The 22,867-nt window shown below is 39.0% G+C and overlaps 2 protein-coding genes across 4 annotated transcripts in view; one reads left to right on the forward strand and one right to left on the reverse strand.

Annotated features, from left to right (window-relative positions):
* Nucleotides 1–22,867, forward strand: part of LOC109092887 (phenylethanolamine N-methyltransferase) — a 57,014-nt gene that overhangs the window by 14,818 nt on the left and 19,329 nt on the right. The window lies entirely within an intron of this gene.
* On the reverse strand, nt 15,781–21,220 carry LOC122146630 (probable DNA polymerase). Of its 3 annotated transcripts, none has more exons than XM_042766747.1 (4): nt 21,071–21,220; nt 20,906–20,927; nt 20,634–20,795; nt 15,781–20,544 (listed from the first exon to the last, which is right to left on the reverse strand). In XM_042766747.1, exon 4 carries the CDS (start codon nt 18,453–18,455, stop codon nt 17,379–17,381), a length of 1,077 nt encoding a protein of 358 aa, XP_042622681.1. In that variant the 5' UTR covers nt 18,456–20,544; nt 20,634–20,795; nt 20,906–20,927; nt 21,071–21,220; the 3' UTR covers nt 15,781–17,378. The 3 variants fall into 2 exon arrangements, with proteins under 3 accessions (XP_042622681.1, XP_042622682.1, XP_042622680.1); XM_042766746.1 differs by having other exon boundaries at nt 20,634–20,927.

Genomic DNA, 22,867 nt, shown 5'->3' on the forward strand with positions numbered 1-22,867 from the left:
AACAACCGTTCACACCATTCACAACTCTTGCAACCCACCCTGAACACCTCTCCACACAACTGTTCACACCATTCACAACTCTTCCAACCCATCCTGAACACCTCTCCAAACAACCACTCTCACCATTCACACCTCCTGCAACCCCCCTCTCCCCCACACCTGCAATACAGATAAGCGAGGATGTGGTGCACCAGGTCTTCTGGAAGCAGAAAAGGAAAAAAGCACCAGACCCAGATTGTGTTACACCAGCCTGTCTGAAATCCTGTGCTGACCACCTGGCCCCCATCTTCACACAGATCTTCCACAGATCACTGGAGCTGTGTGAAGTCCCTTCATGCTTCAAACGCTCCTCCATCATACCCATCCCAAAGAAATCCAAAATTACAGGACTAAATGACTACCGGCCTGTGGCTTTAACGTCTGTGGTCATGAAGTCATTTGAAAAACTGGTGCTGGCTCACCTGAAGGACATTACTGGACCCTTGCTGGATCCTCTTCAGTTTGCCTACAGAGCAAACAGGTCTGTGGATGATGCAGTAAACACTGCACTGCATTATGTTCTGCAACACCTAGACAGACCAGGGACTTATGTGAGGATCCTGTTTGTGGACTTCAGCTCGGCATTTAACACTATCGTCCCAAACCTTCTCCTGCCCAAACTAACTCTAACTAGCTCTCCGTGCCCACCTCCATCTGTCAGTGGATCAACAGCTTCCTGACAGACAGCAGCAGCTAGTGAGGCTGGGAAAATACACATCCAGGACCAGTACAATCAACACTGGAGCTCCCCAGGGCTGGATTCTCTCCCCACTTCTCTTCTCCCTGTACACCAATGATTGCACATCTAAGGACCCCTCTGTCAAGCTCCTGAAGTTTGCAGACGACACCACACTCATCGGCCTCATTCAGGACGGTGACGAGTCTGCTTACAGACAGGAGGTTAAAGAGCTGGCTGTCTGGTGCACTCTCAACAATCTGGAGCTTAACATGTTCAAAACAGTGGAGATGATAGTGTATTTCAGGAGAAACCCCCCTGCTCTCCCCCCACTCACCATCATGAACAGCACTGTGACTGCAGTGGAGTCATTCAGGTTCCTGGGCACCACAATCTCTCAGGACCTTAAGTGGGACATTCACATTAACTCCATTGTGAAAAAAGGCCCAGCAGAAGTTGTACTTCCTTCGCCAGCTGAGGAAGTTTTCATGAGCTGCTGAAACAGTTCTACTCTGCCATCATTGAATCCGTCCTCTGCATTTCAGTAACTGTTTGGTTCAGCTCAGCTTCTAAATATGAACTCAGAAGACTACAGAGGGTAGTCCGGACTGCTGAGCGAATCATCGGTACAACCCTCCCTTCTATTCAAGAACTGTACTTATCCAGAGTAAGCAAAAGGGCTGGCAAAATCACTCTGGACCCCTCACATCCAGCACACTACCTCTTTGAACTGTTGCCATTTGGTCGAAGCTACAGAGCCCTGAGCACCTGAACAACCAGACACAGGAACAGTTTCTTCCCTCAGGCAATCCATCTAATGAACAAAACACAATAACTATCTAACACAAACACTCTTTATATTTATATACACAAACACTTTATTTATCTAACACACATACTTAGTATACACTTAAATTTTGCACATAATATACATGTACATACATAACTGCATTTTGTAATATACCTGCACATACAATTGTCAATTTGTATATTGTCATTCCTTACCAACTTATTTGTATTTTTTATTCTTTTATTATGTGTTTTTTGTTCTGTCACCATCATTCTGTTGCACTGCGGAGCTTGTGTCATGAAAACAAATTCCTCGTATGTGTAAACATACCTGGCAATAAAGCTCATTCTGATTCTGATTCTGATTCTGATATCCATGGAGGACAATGCTGGTGGCTGATCGGATGATCCTCTCCATGGTAAAGAAAAACCCCTTCACAACATCCAGCCAAGTGAAGAACACTCTCCATGAGGTAGGCATGTCACTGTGAAAGTTTGCAATTAAGAGAAAACTTTGCGAGAGGGTACAAAGGGTTCACCATGAGGTGCAAACAAGGCTAGATTAGAATTTGCCAAGAAATATCTAAAAAAGCCAAACCACTTCTTGAAAATCATCTTTGGATGGCTGAAATCAAGATCAACCTGTACCAGAGGGAGAAAAAAAAGTATTGAGAAAGCTTGGTACATCTCATGATCCAAAGCATACAACATCATCTGTGCAACATGGTGGAACAGTGTGATGGCATGGGCATTCAAGGCACTGGGTTACTGGTGTTTACTGATGACGTGACAGAGGACAGAAGCAGCCGGAAGAATTCTGAAGTTACAGGGATGTACTCTCTGCCCAGATTCAGTCAAATGGAGCAAAGTTGATTGGGCAGCACTTCATAGTACAAATGGAGGATGACCCAAAACATACAGCAAAAGCAACCCAGGAGTTTTTGAAGGTAAAAAAAAAAAAAATAATATTCTGCAATGGCCAAGTCAATCTCCTGATCTCAACCTGATTGAGCACGCATTTCACTTGCTGAAGACAAAACTAAAGACAGAAAGACCCACAAACAAACAACAACTGAAAAGGCCTAGCAAAGCATCACAAAGGAGGAAACCCACTCTCTGGTGATGTCCATGAGTTCAAGACTTAAGGCAGTCATCGCCTGCAAACAATTCTCAACAAAATAATAAAAATGAACATAGACCCAATTGCATTTGAATGTGTTCTTTATTATTAGGGGCCAAGCACGGAAGGTGCTTAGGCACCTATTGTATCCGTTAGGATTCCTATTATTATTATTCTTCTTTCGCTGCAAGTCTATGGCAGCCCATAGAACCGCTTTTGGGAAAGTTGTGAGATTTGGCACACTGATAGAGGACAGTGAGAAAAGTCGCCATAGCAAATTTGGAGTCTCTGACTCAAATTCTCTAGCGCCACCACTTGTCCAAAGTTGCAATTTATTTATGCTAATAACTTTTGAACCGTAAGCCAGAAAATGAAGTTTTTTTTTTCATTTTTTCCTCTGAATCCTTAGCTCATGCCAAGTCGAATGAACCCCAAAATTTAAAAATCGCAAGGTTTATTTTTTCAATAAGTTTCCAATTGTTTGGCTCAGATCATCTCCAGACCAAGCTGGGAAAAAGTTATGGAATTTAAGTTGATTCGTCCAACCGTTCTCAAATGACACATGAACAAATTTATCAAAATGCACGCAAAAATGCGTGTGAGGCTATAGCTCAGCAATGGTTTGGCGTATTGAGACCAAACTTGGTGTGTGTTATAATAAGCATGACCTGAGACTACCTGCAGTGTTTCGACGCAGTGCCAACTAGTGGTCAGAAGATACAAAAAATGCATATTTTTGCTTATAACTTCTAAATGGTTTGACCAAAAATCATAAAACTGTTGTCCAGTTTTCCCTTGTCAGCCATTTTGGGCATCGGCCATTTTGATTTTATAAACGCATTAGCGTATCGTTACGAAACTAATTACAAAAATCTTCAGCACAATGCCCTGATGGTACTCAAAATGTTTGGGTGCAGCGCCACCTTGTGGTCAAAAGTTATAAAGAAATTTACAAAAATGCTAATAACTTTTGAATAAATTAGACTATTGAAATGAAATTGGTCTCCCTATATACATTTGATCATGCAGAGAACATCAATACCAATTATGCCAAAATTGGCCAAACTTCCTGTCCGCCATTTTGATTCATGTTGAAAACCTACTTTTTTGGACTCTCCCTAGGCCGTTAGTCCAGTTTTCACCAAATTTGACTCGGATCATTTTCAGACCAACCTGGCAAAAAGTTATGGATTTCGTATATACAAAACGGTTTTTGTTTAGCGCATTAACGAATTTGCTGGAAAGATGCCAAAGTGCATCTGAGGGCTATATCTCTGCAAAGGTTTGACATATTTGCACCAAACTTTGTATGTGCCATTGTCTACTCACACTGACCATGACACATCAATTTGGTAACAGCGCCACCTATTGGCAAATAGTAATAAACCATTCATTAACCTTTAAGTATGAAATTTTCCAAAATGCTAATAACTTTTGATTGCATTAGGCTATTGTAATGAAACTGGTCTCAAAATATTCCTTGGGTCTGAACAAACAAAAACAAAATATCTGAACAAACATTGGTAGAGATCTTCAGCAGCATGTCCTGAAGGTACCTGGCAATTTTGAACACAGTGCAACCTATCGTTTTTGTATTTTTGTATTCTTTCATTCCCTGGGTTATGCCGATTCTGACAATGTCTCATTTGTCCTTTTCCATTAATGTGCTTTTCCGCCATATTGAAGTAAATAAAAAATTAAAATTAAACCTTTTTTTTTTCTACTCCTTCAACAAATTTTGTCCAAAATTTGATCATATGATCTTTGGACTAAACTGCATAGAAATGACTGAACAGATTTTTGATATTCACTTCCATTACTGTGAAACACCTCAAAGTTGAGCATCCCTGAGTTTGTTCGAACTGATTCTCAGTTGAACTTCTGAACTTCCGCATCTGTGTGAACACCCATCTTCCCAGTGGGACATCGAGATGAGTGACAAGTGCGTCACCTGCAGATTTTGGGTTTGAGTCCAGTGTGGTGGAACTTTATAAAATTGTGTAATATTGTGCTGTTTTGATTAGTTTATTATCAGATCAGTATTGTACAAACCATTATTTCTTCTGGATTAGAAATAAATATTTTTTATAAATGCTGTGTTAATTTTCATTTGAACTTCTGTCCATTCCAAATTCATTCGCAGCTATAATTCTGAACCGGCTGTTTTTCATGCTCATTTAATTTTTCATCAATTTCTACTGTTCCTGTTCTGCACTGCGCTACAGCCCCTTCAGAGGCTTTGCCCCGTATCTCTGCTTACAGCTATATTTATTAGGGGCCAAGCTGCAGGCTGTAGCCACTATTGTATCTTTACAGTGCCGTGAAAAGGTTCTTGCCCCCTTCCTGTTTTGTTATTTTTTGCATATTTGTCACTCGTAAAAGATTCAGATCATCGGACAAATTTTAATATTACACAAAAATAATGCAAGTAAATACAAAATGCAGTTTTTAAACGATGATTTTATTTATTAAGGGAAAAAAAAAATGTCCGAAACCTACCTGGCCCTACATGACAAATGAATTACCCCCTCCTGCTAAATCATGAAAGAACTGTGATTAACCATATTATTTTAGAAAGATGAATTAAATTTCAATAGCCACACCCAGGCCTGATTACTGCCAGACCTGATGAATCAAGAAATCACTTAAATAGAATCTGTCTGACAAAGTAAAGCATGCTTAATCAAAATGGCAGCAGGAAGTATGGCCAATTTTGGCATAATTGGTTTCGATGTTCTCGGGATGACCCAAAGAATATAGAGAGATGACTTTCATTTCAATAGTTTAATATTTTCAAAAGTTATTAGCATATATTAGATATTTCATTATAATTTTTGACCACAAGGTGGCGCTGCCACCAAACTTTTTGAGTAGCTTCAGGGCATGGAGCCAAACATTTTTGAAATTATTTTCGTAACGATACGATAATGCGTTCAAAAAATACAGCATTTTGAAACATAATTCAAAATGGCCGACACCTAAAATGGCTGACACATGAAAATTTGATAGCATTCGACTCGGCATAACCCACCGAATCTAAAGAGATCAGTTTTGTGATTGTTGGTAGGACCATTCAGAAGTTATAAGCAAAAATATGCATTTTTCATATCTCCTGACCACTAGGTGGAGCTGCGTCGAAACACTGTTTTCAACATAAATCAAAATGGCGGACAGGAAGTTCAGCGTACTCTGGCATATTTGGTATCTATGTTGTCGGCATAAGCCAAGGAATATTTTGAGACCAGTTTCATTGCAATAGGCTAATGCAATAAAAAGTTATAAACATTTTTATAAATGTAATTATTAATGTTTAATGAATGGTTTATTATTCTTGACCAATAGGTGTCGAAATTACCAAATTAATGTGGCATGGTCAGTGTGAGGTGACAATGGCACATGCAAAGTTTGGTGCAAATATGTCAAAGCTTTGCCGAGATACAGCCTCAGATGTATTTTGGCATCTTACGAACAAATTCGTGGATGCGCTAAACGAAAAAGGTTTCGTATATTGACACGAATTCCATAACATTTTATCAGGTTGGTCTGAAGATGATCCGAACCAAATTTGGTGAAAATCAGACTAACGGTCTAGGAGGAGTTCGAAAAAGTAGGTTTTCAACTTTAATCAAAATGATGGACAGGAAGTATGGCCAATTTTGGCATAATTGGTATCGATGTTCTCAGCATGACCCAAAGAATATATGGAGACGATTTTCATTTCAATAGTCCAATTTATTCAAAAGTTATTAGCATTTTAAAGATATTTCATTATAACTTTTGACCACAAGGTGGCGCTGCCAACAAACTTTTTGAGTAGAATCAGGGCATGGAGCCAAACATTTTTGTAATTATTTTTGTAACGATACGATAATGCGTTCAAAAAATACAGCATTTTGAAACATAATTCAAAATGGCCGACACCTAAAATGGCTGACACGGGAAAATTGGAAATCATTCGACTCAGCATGATGCACCGAATACAAATAGACCAGTTTTGTGATTTTTGGCAAAACCATTCAGAAGTTATAAGCAAAAATATGCTTTTTTTATATCTCCTGACCACTAGGTGGCGCTGCGTCGAAACACTGCAGGTAGTCTCACGTCATGCTTGTTATAACACACACCAAGTTTGGTCTCAATACGCCAAACCGTTGCGGAGTTATAGCCTCACAAGCATTTTTGCGTGTTTTTCATAGAATTTTTTCGAGTGGTAGTCGAGAACGGTTGGACGAATCAACTTGAATTCCATAACTTTTTGTCGGCATCGTCAGAAGATGAACTGAGCCAATTTTCGTGAAAATCAGACTAACCGTCTAGGACGAGTTCGAAAAAGTAGGTTTTTCGAACAATTGAAAATAGCGAAAAAACTAAACCTTGCGATTTTTGAATTTCGGGGTTCATTCGACTCGGCATGAGCCAAGGATTCAGAGGAAAAAAAAAAATCATTTTGTGGCTTACGGTTCAAAAGTTATTAGCATAAAAATATTGAAACTTTGGACAAGTGGTGGCGCTAGAGAGTAGGAGATAGAGACTTCAAATTTGCTATAGTTAATGCTGGGACTGTCCTCTATGAGTGTGCCAAATTATACAACTTTCCCGCAATCGGTTCTATGGTCTGCCATAGACTTGCGACGGAAGAAGAAGAATAAGAAGATGAAGATGAAGAAGAAGAAGAATAACGAATAACCTTCGGTGCTTGGCCCCTAATAACGCCAACGGATACAATAGGTGCCTAAGCACCTTCGGTGCTTGGCCCCTAATAACGCCAACGGATACAATAGGTGCCTAAGCACCTTCGGTGCTTGGCCCCTAATAACGCCAACGGATACAATAGGTGCCTACGCACCTTCGGTGCTTAGCCCCTAATAATAATGGACAAAATGGCAACGGCTTAATGTTGATGTCACAAGGATCTTTTAAGCCCCCGGGTGAGCGACTGCGTAGGGGGAGTGGCCGTGTGAAGAAAGCTAAACGTTGCAGTAACAAGCACACAGTCGCAAAACGTACCCGGCGGCCCCGCACTAAACGTGTAAAGAAAACTGTCCGCGCCAAAAGACCTCTGAACACTATTTTCTAAACATGGCTCTATTCCACAACATGTCCGAGGAGTGTATTAAATCAGAGTTGGATTTATTTACAATTCCCATGACCCAAACATCGATTGAAAAAAAAAAATACTTACGTTGAAATACCACCTCTATCTGCAATAACTGATTCATCACCATTAGAATTTTTTATCGCTGGCACAGGCACAGCTTATCTTGATCTTAACAACAGTCTTTTATACACCAGACTCAAAATAACCAGACCCGATGGTTCTAATATACCAGATGGATCACCTGTTGGTTTAATAAACTATCCAGGAGCGTGTATATTCTAACAGGTGGATGTTTCTCTGGGCGATCGTCTGATAACCCAGAGTTCCAGTACCTACTGTACCCCTACAGGTGTTCGATCGAAGCTCTGATTAATTTTTGAAAAAATACACTCGAAAATGTCTATTCAGCAGGTTTGTTCCACAAAGATACACCGGGTCACATGGATGCTACTGACCCCGCAGGAGAAAATACGGGGTTAATGAAGAGAGCTGCATTTACCAATGCTAGTAATGTGATAAAATTACTAGCACCCATTCATAGTGATATTTTCTTTCAAGAAAAATTAATGTTGAATGGTGTAGATATAAAAATAAAAATGACAAGAGCTAAAGATGAGTTCTGTCTAATGCGAGATGACGATGTTGGTTATAAACTCAATATTGTATCAGCATCTCTTTTTGTGAAAAAAAGTTTCTGTTTCACCCGGCATCCGGTTGGGACACGCGCAGGAACTTCTATCAACCACTGCTAAATACCCCATAGACCGTGTGTGTCTGAAAAATTTTTCTATCCCCGCTGGATCTCGTGTGTCTAATCAAGAAAATCTTTTTCTTGTGACACTACCAAAATCAATAATTTTAGCAATGACAGAAAATTCTGCCTTTTCAGGGCCGTATGATAAAAATCCCTTTGCTTTTAAACATTTTAACCTGGAGTTTTTGGCTTTATATCAAGACGGTATCCAAATTCCGTCCAAACCGTTTCAGCCGGAACATGAGAGCGGATCTGCTGTTAGGGACTTTTATCAACTCGTGTTAGCTACCGGAAGACATCTTAAAAATCAACCTCTTGCAATAGATCGGCAGGACTTTCTAAATGGATACACGCTCTATGCCTTTAATTTAGCCCCTGATGAAGATTGTTCGAATCATGTTTCACTAATTAGAATGGGAAATATTAGACTAGAAGCCTTTTTCAGACAACCTCTCAGACAATCCATAACCATTATCGTATATGCGATTTTTGATTCAGTTGTGGAGATATCCAATCGAAGACAGGTGTTAGTGGATTATTACTGAGATGGGGCAAAATGAACACGGTTCAACTAACGTCTGTTACGGATAAAATTGCTCACAACACATGTTTTTTAGGAGTGCTTCCGAGCAATTATCTACCCAAAGTGATGATAAAGAATACCCCGTCTATGCTTATGTGGCAAGCTGCTGTCGGGAATTTAACCCAGCGCCAACTATGGCAAGAAATATAGACTACGCCACCCCGGAAATTGGCCGGGGACCTACCGGTATACAATGTACCACCAGCACATAGATACGTGGTGGCTGAGACAGATATCAGACAACAGTATAAAGGATTCAACAAATTTATTCAAAATCACTATTTAATACATACAAAAATTGAATATTTTCATAAGCAGTAAAAAAGATAGGCGTTGATCATAAAAACATGAAATGCAAACACATTTTTCCAACTTCAGAATTGGGGGATTCAAGTTACTTATCCAATGAACAAAGCAACCACTCGTGCTCTCACAACACAGCACCAACAACCACTTTGTGAACACTGCAAATCCACAGCCGCACCACCACCACACACAGGACACTGGCTAGGACTGGTACCCCAATTCTGAAGGGAAAGAAAACAGAACAAGATAAGAAACAAATACACACATTCACACACACACACAGTCACATATGCACGTCAAGCTATAGTTTGTCAGAAACACTTATCACTTGCTGCCTGACGGAACCAAGGACACCAGGTTACTGGCAATCCTCACTCACTGGTACTCACAGACTGTGGGCAGCATAACATCTTGTGAAGTGTCAACAGTATGCATATACAAACAAAATACAATAAAATACAACCTTCAATGAAGCAGTTCAAAAGGAAATCCTTTGACAAAGGAACAACAGTCAAACACAATGGTCGTGTCAAACACTTAGTGATTCGTCACTGTAATTACCCCACCACAAGTTTTTGGTCAATGAATATTTGAGGGCAATGCGTCGCTTCAGGCCAGGAACACGATTGTTCCAGTCGTCACGGTAATCCACGTGCACTACAAGGAAGTCGGTCAATTAAATCAGAGTATGCGGTGCAACAACAACAACATTCACCGTCCGGTAAATGGCAGAAGAGTAGTCGAAAGAATTAGCAGGCACAATGAAAGACAATCCGCTCCGCCCGAAAGCTCTCCGGTGCCGAGACTCAAACGCATGCAGATACTCGTATTTTCAAATAGATCACCAAAAGCCTGCTGCAACACCTCCTGCCCCCCCCCCCGTGTCACTAAAAACACAAAAACGTGTTAAATGCAGAAATATAATTTACCGCCTCAAGATCCCCAGCAAACCCCTACATGTACACCTATATGAGACATACACATGTGACATACCTGCAGATAATGACTCGCACTGACCCGCGCACTCACTGGCGTACGAGTTGGAGGTTTGCAGAGATAAACGTTTATCCACATCTAAAATCTCTCCTCAGCCACACTGCAAATTAAACTGGTGTCAAATTACCCCTCCCGACAACAGATAGTTATGCTGCCACTGCCACCAGTAGCTCTTACCTGCTGGACATAAACACGTCGCACAAAGAATGACGTCACGTCTGAGACCCCAAATGACACGCTACCTGGATGACAATCACATCCCCTTTTATACAGGTGGAATGTACCACTTTCCCAAAAAAAATGGTTGATCACATCACTACACGTATTTTTAATTCGGACCCCTCCACAAAACCGGAGTTGCATTGGTTAGCAATTTACATAACCAAGGATGGTGTGAGCTGCTTTTTTGACACCTTTGGAGGATCTCCAAAAGACCCCCGTTTTCCAAAGACCGTACAAACCTTTTTAAAAAACAATTCTATCTGTGTGCAATACTCTAACAAACAGGTTCAAGACTTCACATCAGATACTTGCAGACAACATTGTGTGTTTTTTCTGTATCACATGTCAAAGGGTTATGATTATGAAAATGTTGTTAAACTGTACCATGACGACCTGTTTAAAAATGATAACATGGTTGCTCGATTTGTAAAGAGACTGAAACCTTCTCTCTGTGATACATTTAATTGTATTCAGTGCGTACAAAATTGTAAAAGGTGTCTGTAGTACACCTAATACCGTCCTATTATTTCATGTGTAATAAATAAAACACTATGTAATCATGAATGTATTAAGAATATGGATGTACTGTATAAATAAAGATAACATATAGACAGACATCTTTTTCCATCTTTTTTTATTAACATCAAGAACTTAACACGTAACATAACACAATTATTTCAAACATATTTAAAAAAAAAAAAAAAAAAAAAAAAAAAAAAAAAAACAATATTAAAAAGACAACCAGGCACTAGTATCAAGAGAGGGTGAATTAAACACCATAAAACAATTAAAATTAGATTGTGAAGTAGTCTTTGACGCATGCTTTTTACACCTCTTTTTCCACCTTTTTTCAAGGGGGTAGGCGATTTCCTTTTAAAGGTCTCAACTGTGTGTTTAACCTGTGGGTTTGTGATAGTGGAAAATTGTATATTTTAAGCTGCAAAAGCATCCAGAAATTCACTCCAACCACGTGGTCTGTATTCATCGCTGATCGTGTGATGCGCTGCTATACTTTTAACCAAATCCAACATGTGCGAACCTGCGATTACATTCCTTTTAAATACAAACTCGCCAGAAGTTGTCCATGAAGACACTTGTTTAGCATTTGACATTTTATTCAGAATGAGTTTGGTTTTTTAAACTCCTTTGCGGTACATTGTTTAAGATTTCGATGACAATCTGATCCTCACCTTCATCAGACGATGGGGCAATCCCGTTGGCAGGTGCAGTAGCAGGTAAAAAGTGTGAATATTCCATTTCTAATGCTTTCTGGAGGTTATTAAACTACTGATAAATGGTATTGCCACACTTAACAGGTACAAGAAAACCGCCTCGTTTATTAATCAACTGCTTTTTTTCTTCTGATGTTAATCTTTTCACTAGCAGCGTATTTGATCTCCTCTTTTTTCTTTTTTAACCTCCGGAGCTGGTTGGTGTTTAGAGGTATGTTACCGTTGAGTACATTAAGAGCTATCTCACACAGGTTTAGCCGCACTGGGTAGTACATTAAGTTAGCTCAAATGATATATAGGGAATTTTAATTATTAATCAGGAATATGATTAATATATATATAAATATATATCTCATGTAACAGTTACATTAAAATTATTGAAGATGAAAAATTTACTCAATATGTCAATATTCCATTCTTCATATCAATTAACGTGATATCTTTTACTGGGAATTAATGCAAATCAAACAGTGGTTTGTCCAGCAAACGGCCGTAAGATTAACTTATCAACTTTCAATAAAGTTATCACTTCTAATAATTCCAGGAAAAATAGTTTCTCGCCATGAAACCATTCTCCCGTCCTTATAAAATTTAGGTTACTGAAAAGTAACAAATAAGCTTTGTAGCTAAGATCAAACATTTCATTGACTTCGTAATGTGAGCATTTTAGACAGAAGCAATCATGAATATATATTGGCTTTTAATAATTGAACTAATACATCAAACTACGATTCACACAGAGTAAATATGTGTATAACAACACAAACAGTAAAAACAAATACAATACAAAAAAACGGATAACAAATGAGAAAGAGAGAGAGAGAGTGAAAGGGTGAGCGAGAGAAGGTGAGAGAGAAATAGGCTAGATCATATGGGATTATCGCGCAGTATGGCCAAAATCACATACAGTAACCTTTTGAAAGACAACAAGGAATCAGATCAGCTTGAAAAAGGGAATAGACAACCTTAAGCAGCGTTTAAATCTCTATAGGAAATAATACTTGCATGTGGGTATCTTTGTGCTTGCTAAAGATGAGCGTGCGTGTGTCATCTGTGTTGGAGCTGGGCGTGTTCTCTCGTGTCTTCCGGGGCGAGCAGACTCGCGCGAAGTTTCAAAGGTTCAACGAACGTGGAGTTACCAAAGAAATGATTCAGAGTTCGTCTCCCTCGTGTAAGGAGAGGCGAATATGAAAGAAAAGAAAAGAAAAGAAAAGAAAAGAAAAGAAAAGAAAAGAAAAGCGGAGATGAAAGCTCCCTAAGGAGCCATCGCGACAGACGTTCTCTCGGACGAAGTGCCGAAACAAAAGTGCAACGAGAAAGTTCTGTGTCAGTCTCTTATGGAGCAACTGGGTTCACGCCTCTGTTCGCGTGAACAACCAATGAACGTCCATGATCTGAAGCGGGAAAAAGTTTCTTTGTCTCTGGGAAGACACCCACTCGAGTGAGTTATGGTGTTGTCCGAATTCAGCAGTTATATTCCAGCAAGATGGTAATTCCAGAATAATACATTTTACTGTAATTTCCTGTGTATGAGTGGTTCGGTCAAAGCAAGACGGTTAAACAGATACCAAGAATGACAGGTAAAGGGAGGAGAAACATAAAGTTACATTCATATGCAGAATTACACACATTTAAAGTTTGATTAACACACGATCAAATTGCAGATACTCCAATTTGATATGGAAGACATCTAAGCACAGAAAGGAAATAGTCAATACATTTACTTTCCTTGTTCCTTACAAGAATTCCTAGCGAGCTGGGCTTTTTCTGTTTCTCCCAGTTGAGTAATAAAGTTTTATGGCTTGGTCAGGAATTTAAACCCAGCCATGCTGGCACCAGGCCGGTCATTCAGCTTGCAGAGAGTTTGATTTACCTGCATGAGTTCAGGGGCTAAAAGCTTTGGGTTTTAGCCAAGGAATCTGCATGGTTTTAGATTCAACGAGCCATGATTCATTAATTCAGAACCAATGAATGAATGAACTGCTCATACGCTACACAGAGATAGAATCAGCTGATCTGACGCAGACTGTAAAATAACGCAACGTTACTTCGGTGAAGCCTTATATAACAGTTTTAAAAGAGGTACATTTTTACAGAGCCTATCACTCATTTTCAGCAACAGTTTTCACTGTAGTCTTTTCTGCATGTACACCACCTGTTGATCTGAAAACAACCCTGATCTGAGGTGAAAATGCTTAGGTGTTTTAGCTTTAAAGTCAATCAAAAGGAAACCAAAAGGCTGATTGGTCGCATCCTTATAACATTCCATAAAGAATTTTGTATTTCCAGGGTAAATCTGACCTCCTAATGCCATTATTTGCATCGAGTCTCTAGGACTCTTGTACAAAACGAGGTAGTGAGTATTGAGCGTGATAGTCCTGCTGGTTTTACCGTGAAAAAAACAGATTCTGGGTTATTAATATGATGGAAAATGATTTATGATGAACATATTGCGTGAAAGCTTGTGAGAGTTCATCGTTTGAAAATGCAAGATCCATCAAATCATCACAGATATAGCAACTATTGACATTAGGAGGCAATAAAGTTTCATCCGTTAAAGAGTTTGGAATACCTTCAATAAATTTGATATCATACAATGACAACAGTTCGTCATACAAAGGTTGCCAACAACTGTATAAAAATACAATATTATAAATTTTTACATTGATCAACTTCTGTGCATTACACAATAAATTTTTCACAAAGACAGTTTTCCCGCTTCCAGACGGGCCAGAGATCACGGCTGAAAATGGATATAGCAAACGGAAGTCAAAATCTTTCTCAACATACACATTTTGTGAGCTAGAAATAGCATTAGTAGCCATTAGGAACAGTGTTGGGTATAGTTACTTTGGAAAGTAGTTAGTTAGGTTACAACGTTACCATCAATTAAAAGTAATCAGTTATGATACAGCGTTACCTATTCATAAAAGTAAAGCGTTAGAGTACTCATGCGTTACCAAAAATTAAAAGCCGTTTGCAGCGGCTCACACATGACAGACACAGCCCCCGGCCCCTTTAAATGCACCTAGAAGTCATGACTCCCGACAATGAATAACGTCAGTCATCCGACTAAATTAACACTGCAGGATAACAATAACAGGAAAGACAATCAGCAATAGGCTATTCCACATGGCGTTTTATTTATTTATTATCACAGACCATATTATTAATCAAAATTCGCACCTACCCAGCCCGGGTAGCCTAGGCTACTGTATATTATGAGCACCACAAGATAACTCCTGATTTTTCTTTAACTTTAAATAATGCAGTTATCAAAGTACAAGTATGGTTACTTGTAAACACAACCTTAAACAGGCTTGCAGATTTAAATCCATTTAGAAATGATGAACAACCAGCCAGCCAACGATCTAACAGAAATTAACAGCTGCCTGTCAAACAAAAATGATAACAAACCGAATTAAATCCTTTTTGGCGGTCAACAGAAGCTTTTCACCAACGCAGAGTGTGCATTTTACCGTTATGTTCTTTTTTTTTTTCGTTGACAAATTGAAAATAATGTGCGTACTTCCATAAACCAAACGCTGTCCTCTCTGCCATCTTGCCGGGAGTTCGAAAAAAAAAAAACCCCACACACACAGGGTCAGGCGCAGGGCACAGACGTATCACAGCCATTGACTTTACGATCACAGAGCTTCGGCTCCGCTGATACATCCGCAGGTGGCACAGTAGACCTAGGCCTACTGTCTGACAAAAAGCAGGCTGCAGTCGGGATTTTCCTTTCCTTAAAATAACAAAGTTACTGATTACTTACGGACGAAACTAACGCGTTAAGTTACACATTTCAGAAAAAAAGTAATTAGAGTACTCTAATTAGAGTAATTAGAGTACAAAGTAACGCGTTACCCACAACACTGATTAGGAAGTGTGGTGTAGTCAGGTAGCAGCACTCACTTGTCATATACCACTTTGAATCTTTTCAGAACTGCTCTATTATGCAGCGTGAACCTCTTTTTATCCCGCACAATGGTCTCTGTGCAAGTGAGCAGGTGGCTAGTGTCACGTGATGTTACATACCCCTGTATCAGACATGCAATACTTTCTAAGGTGACAATCTTCGCATTAGTAGAATGAAGTGTGACACCTTTAGCTTTAAGCGTGACTTTATTTTTCGCCATTCTAAAGCTGTAAGATTTCGGACCAGTCAAGGCGAAAGTCGTTATATAATCTGATTCATCAAGTTCGTCCGTCAGCTCACCAAGATATGCAACTGTTTTTGGGATCCAATCTCCATCTTTCGATACAAAGATAACACTGTCTGTATCTGTGTAAAAAACACGGGGGCCTAACTGATCCATAAGATTGTATAACTCCAAACGCCCGTAAGCAGTTGTAAACGCGGCAATAAACAAATTAACATCCCACGTGGGGGCTGGGTCTTCGTCCGCGTAACACCACTGCACTAATGCTACTGTGTCTGACACGAATGAGAAGTGTTTAATGATGTGGCCGTTTCCAAAGATATGGCGGGCGAAATCTTCAGGATCTGTTAAAAGCTCCGCTGTAGCTTGATTGCACCTAAGTCCAAACCTCCCCCAAAGCAAATTCAATAAATATTTATTTATAGATCTACGTGCAGGGTTGAGTACGATTTTGTCAATGTCAAGCTGAACTCCCTCCTTCTCAAAATATCCTTTGACGTAAGACTGCTTATCAGCGTCTGTTACTATGTGCGATGGAAAACCTGAAGCATCCTGTTTGAATTTGATAAACGACTTAACATAACCACTGAATAAAGTTTCTGATGTCTGTGGAAAATGCCAGACTTCCTCAATTCTGACTACCGAATAACTTTATCAATAGCTCTGGAGAGCTCAACAGTGGTCCAAAATCCTGAAATGACTCTTTCTTCGTCACCGTGCTGACACAGACCCTGATACTGTGCCTCAGCACAGGTGCGACACAGCGCAAATAATAATTTCCCCTGAGAAGATTTGACGGGCAACACCGGATGTGGTAGTTTACGCGGGGGGAGTACGCTGCATTTAATAAGGCCGAAATACGATTCGACTGGTTCAAAATCTTTTAAAATGATCTCAGGTTGTCCGATAGGGTAAGTTGTACACGACTGTACGTAAGGATAGAGAGATGTGAAATCCAGATGACACGTTCACCCGCAGCGGTCTCGTGGTACAAGTGGAGGGCATTCGTTCTCCCCCCAAAAAGCGATTCTCTGGGGTTCAGTCTCACTGGCACATTATAATTACTCATAAAAGCAATGACATCAGGATCATTTTGTTTAGCTTCCCCCCACTGACATTCCCAAATCTTGTGCACTTTGAGATTATAGGTATTACGCAAAACCTTCATTTTATTGTCAGATTGTCTTCTGAGTATACCAAAAGGTATTTTTGATACCGGATTCAATTCGTTAGGATTAAAATGGCAACAATGTCCGTGCCAGAAACAGCCTAAAAACTCCAAAGCTATTCTATCGCCGTTATCAGCCTCATAATAGCCGTCCACATGATAAGGTCCAAATTTGGCTTCGCCATGATTTAATGCGTGATGAACATCGACATTTATTCTTGCTTTAATGTATTCAAACCATTGGATGGAAGTGTTTGAGTAAGATTTGTACTGATTGATGTAGGCATTTTTTTTGCGTTAGGGCAATTGTGTCTTTGGTTAAAAAAAGAGTTTTGAACACTTTCATAGCACATCCGGCTAACGTTGTACAACCGAAAGGGTCTACGTTTGTACACTCTATAAACTCTTTTCTGTATTTCATACAAGCCTCTCGCAGCAAAACAACGTCATTCTTGCAGTACAAGGCTAGTTGCTTTTTGAAGTCAAACACCTCTCCTGTCATGCTTTCGTACCACGAATCAAATTTCACGCGTTCAGCGTCAGACATCGTCTGATATCCATAATATATCTTTGATGGATACGGGCCTATATAATTTGCATTCTGCAAGCGATTAAAATGATGGGGAAAGAATCCTTTTTCGCTGGTGTTTATGTTTAAAGCAGATGTCATCTTTGACAGTTTCATCGGCAAAAAGCTATAGCTGTCTATGTATCTCTGTTTAAAGGCTTGGTCATACATGTAAACAAGTCTACAGCCTTGGAGTATAATTTTTGGCGTTAGTCCCTGACTAGTGAAATACTCGAGCAATATAAAAGAGTCGAAACCCGAAGAATTGTGGGCGATAAATGTGAAACTCTCAAATTTCAGACATCTGAAATGCTTAACCATCTGATCTACACAGTCTACACCTTTTGCCATAAATTCATCCCCAGCTTGCGTGGCTGCACAAATATAATTTGCCGTATGCCTACCGTTTTCATACATCATTTCGAAGTCAAAATAAATATAGTCTTGGCTATGTTCGCTAGGTTTGACAGGCTGAATATAGCAACAATGGTGACCTTCATCCATCAGAACTTCAGCGCAATGCACAAATCTCGATGGTGCACATTTGTGCGTTAATAGTTTATCACCAGACCATTTTGCTCTGTACTGTCTGTAACATTTGTCACAGTATTTTATGAGATCACACTGAGACCTCGAACCGTCACTTTGTGCTTGTTTATGCATTTCATAACATAAATCAGATCTACAATATCTCAAACAATCGTCACATTGCAGCGATTTCTTAGGATGCGTGTAGCACATATTGTTTTTGCAGACATTGCATGTAAATTGGAATAAAGTAAAGCATGATCATTAAATATGTGGTAGCAGTACTCACAAACATACGAGTATGCTAAGAAACCTTTCAGATTTTTTATACCGTAATAATGATCTTCATGCAGATACAAATGCAACGTCTTGAGATGTATCTCATCTGTATTTTTATACACTTCCAATTTACCTGAACCAGATCTGTGAAAGATAACAATTTTCAGGTCTAGAAATGCTTCAAATTTAGAAACATCATGCAATGCAATTTTATCTCGGGATTGTAACCCAGAGCATTATGTATATTTCTGGCTATTCTCATCAATTCGTAGTCGGGACTTTGAGGATTTAAAAAGTGAGCTATGCACGTACTAAAACACATATTATATGTGAAATTTTTCGGGCTAAACAAATGCATTCTATTTTTCTGTATGACCTGATTATGAGCTAGGTCGGCCAACCTCCTACGCGCACCACCTTGTTTGTTTCACGCTACAGATACACATAACTCTAAAGTGGTATCAAAACTCACATCCATATTGCTTTGAACTGTCCGTTCGATTTGGTCAACAAATACATTAACGTCGTGATTGTTATCAGGTGTTAGAATGGCATTAATATCTGTGGGGAGACTTGCACCTTGCAGAGATGTATTAAAAAAACCATTGTCACCTGACAACAATCTGGAAAGCGCTAAAATCTCATTCAAAATATCCTGCAAAAAGATTTTATAAGCTGCAAAGTCATCTGTGTTTATTTCACGAAAATGTAAAGTTCTGCGAATTTCTAAACCATTAAATCGGGGTCTTGGGACAATCGTAAAATCACCCACATGACCTCCTTCTCTCACTAGTCTAGCTATGCAAGTCTGACTGAGACCCATATCTGGAGCTGAGGGATCATAACCTGAGGATTCATTATTAGATGGCCCTGTACCGATCTGTTCATCGCTGTTTATAACTGCACCCAACCATTCGTGTTGTTCGTCTATAAGCTCATGTAATCTATCCACCATGTTAAGCGGATCAGATAGTAACATCTGTAAATGATTGTTAATAATTTCACGTAACTGTTCGCTATTGTTTTGAAAATCATATATGGGTCTTGATGACCTCTGATCATCTTCTGAAGTGTGGGGCTGTAAATCATCGTGACATATTTTCCTGCTCATTTTGAATTATTATTGTTTTGTTTTTTTATCAGAAATGCACCTTTTTCAAGTTTAAAGACAAGCGTGTACACTCCTGAAAACACCAACGTCAGTTCACAATGTGTCATAACCAGATATAACAATACAGAAACATATATAAATTCAAAACCACCGTTTCTCCACAAGTAAAACAACACCAAATGGCGGGGACAATGACATACAATATTGTAAGGAATAACAAACAATATTAATAAAAGTTAGAAATAACTAATGATAATAATGATTCGTTGTCAGTAACAAACAATAATAAATGTAAGAAATACTCAATGATAATAACGAATCAACGTCAATAACAAAAAAAAAAAAACAAGCAACAATTCAATACATATCACGGACAACCTCTCATCATACGACTGAACAAATCTATTAACATTCTTTGAATAAGATTTATACGTTCTGTGATCAGCGTAAGGGACGTTAACAGAAAGATTTTGCTCGACTTGTACCTGATGGATTGCCACTGGTACACCGCTCATGCTCTGTTGAAACTGCAGAAATTCACCATACAGCTTCTCCAAAATTCAGCCGTGTGACGTAAAGATTCGTTGTGCTGTTGCTGACATGCAATGATGTTTCTCAAAATCGATACCACATCACTTTGTGCGCTAGCAACGATGTCTTCTGCTTCCCGATAAGATAACGTTTGTCCGTTCAAGTCGAAAAGTGTCTCAAAGTTCCAGTTAACACAGCGCAGCATATCATATTCGAGCCTCCTGTTTAAATCATGCTCACGGAACAATTCCTGAGGAATTTCGTGAGGTAATTCCTCCTCCTCCTCTTCCTCGCTTTCCGAAGCACTGAAGGACACTTGATCCCACGCACGTATCTGCGAATCAGTCCATGCTGTTAGGCCGCCTTCGTCGTACCCTTGTTCTGTAAAATAATGACAACAGTTTATTAATTTACTGAATGAAAGGCAAAACATAAAATGTAATAACAAGATTTTCTGCTTTAATACATACCGTTATTCTCCGAAGTCCTTAAACGGCTGGTGGTCGGAACATAATCCGTTTCGTGCTCCGGTAACCTCAAACGTTTTACCCCCTGACCCTGCGAGTGACGCGGTCTGGAAGCACCTGGGATGTGAACATTTGAGCCGTCTGGGAGCTTGTGAGACTGTTCCTCTGAAGACGGAATGGGTGCGGGATTTGTGACGTTATTTAGATCGTGATGTGATTCCGCACTAACCACAACCTCTTGTAAAGCATCCTCTGTAGGTAACTTTACCACGTACCTGTCGGAAACAACGTGCTCACCTGCCAAAAAAAAAAAAAATAATAAATAAAAATAAAAATAAAACCTATAACATCATTATTATTTATTTATTTTTGGTAATCACTTTATGTGAAACTGACACTTTTAACTTGATGAGAAAAGATTGTCTGCATATGTGACCTACCGTTATTAACAGCGCCGTCATCATCACAAGCAAATAGCTCCGCCTCATCGACTGGGTAAAATGACAACAAAGTTATTGGCGCTATTATTAGACATTGAAATACTCACATTGCTCTTCAAGGATCTGTTCCAAACCATCGTCGAAATCCTGATTCTCAAAACCACCTAGAGATTATAACCACGAGACATTAAACAAATATTCACGTTCAAATATATTTAAATAACTCAGATGAAAAACACTTACCCTGGTAATTGTCAGCCATTGTTTTATGTATTGTTGAGATAGCAGCGTAGCACAACTTGTAGATAGATTTTACAGGTAATGAGCGTAACACAACTTTTGGTTTTTAACGGGATTTGGTGTGTGGGCGGCTCTTGAGAATACCACGTAAAATCCGATAACCATCAGTAGAGGGTACCCTAATAACATAAATCTTTAATACATGTATAATGTTGATTTATGCATATGCAACGACAGCTGCGACATCTTTTAGATTTTTTTCTTTTACAACTTAACTGAGTGTCTGGCCTTTATCGCATATCCTGGTGCGTAGAAACCGCCTTTCATCTCGACGGGGTAGATATAGCCTTAGCTTCGACTGTTTGCATGCATGGATTTTTTTTTTTTAACAACTCTAAAATCAAAAGCTATGATATCTGTTTGTATTTGGTATGTCTCATAAGAGTGTGTGTGTGTGTGTGTTTGTTTGTAAGTCACATTCTGTATGTTTGTTTGTACATGTGTTTGCATATGTATGTTTGTGTATATTTACGTGTATGTTTATGCTTTTTGTATATTTAAGTATATGTATGTGTGTGTACTTGTTTGCATTTGCAGTGTATGTTTGTGTTGAGACTTGAAAAATTGAGGTGTGAATAAAATAATAAATGTAACTAAAATAAACTAAATTAACTCAAATTAAACAACATTTTCCTATATACCATAGTCTGACTTGTTAAAAACAATCATAGATCTCACATCCTTTTGACCAGTAAATGAACTTTTGGCTTAACTTTGGCAAAGCACACCTCACAGCTGTAGGTTATAAAATAGTTTAAATTGTCACCCTTTGATCAGTGAGCATGAAATGTTGAGCTTTAGCTGACACACAGCACCACCATTTACAATGTCAGAACCTCAAAACTCATTAGTCTGCTAATGAGTTACAAACCCCCAGTCTTTTGAAGTATGGTACACTGATATGGTCGCACCAGTAAGACATCCTGTGCTGTTCTCGTTTCGATGCAATACGTGAGACAAAATATTTACATTTCGTACCATGTTGTAAAGCCTCAGGATTTTAATTACATACGTCTATTTTATGTGCTAGATAACACGTCACAAGCGTTACAGAAGTTAATACTGAAAAAAATAAAAGACATATTAAAGGATTTAGTGGTTAATTAAAATAAAAACAAACAACACTTTTTTTTTCAACAAGAACTTTTGTTTAGATGAAAAATCATATAGACTAACCTCATTTTAAAGTAAAAAAACATTGGTCTAATGTTTAAACAGGTAGAACGTTTTCACCAATTAAGAAATGGTGTATATTTATTAAAAACGCTACTTTGTTTAATTCTTTTAACATACATTTAAATCCATTTCATGCTGTTCTCTTCTCTATCATTAGAGGGGCAGGGCTGTAGGCATGGCTTGATCGTTAGAGGGGCAGGGCTGTAGGCGTGGCTTGACCAAAGCTCTCCTGAGCTCATTCTGAGTTTGGCAGTGGCTCGTGAGGTTGATCCGTCGGATAAGCTCTGCTGTGGGATGTTATTTCTTTTGTTTTAACTTTTT

This window comes from Cyprinus carpio, chromosome A11 (assembly GCF_018340385.1).
Source record: "Cyprinus carpio isolate SPL01 chromosome A11, ASM1834038v1, whole genome shotgun sequence".
NCBI lineage: Eukaryota > Metazoa > Chordata > Actinopteri > Cypriniformes > Cyprinidae > Cyprinus > Cyprinus carpio.

Excerpts from the sequence above, each read along its gene's own strand:
- LOC122146630 (XM_042766747.1), bottom strand. The coding sequence starts at position 18,455 with ATGTGCTACACGCATCCTAAGAAATCGCTGCAATGTGACGATTGTTTG.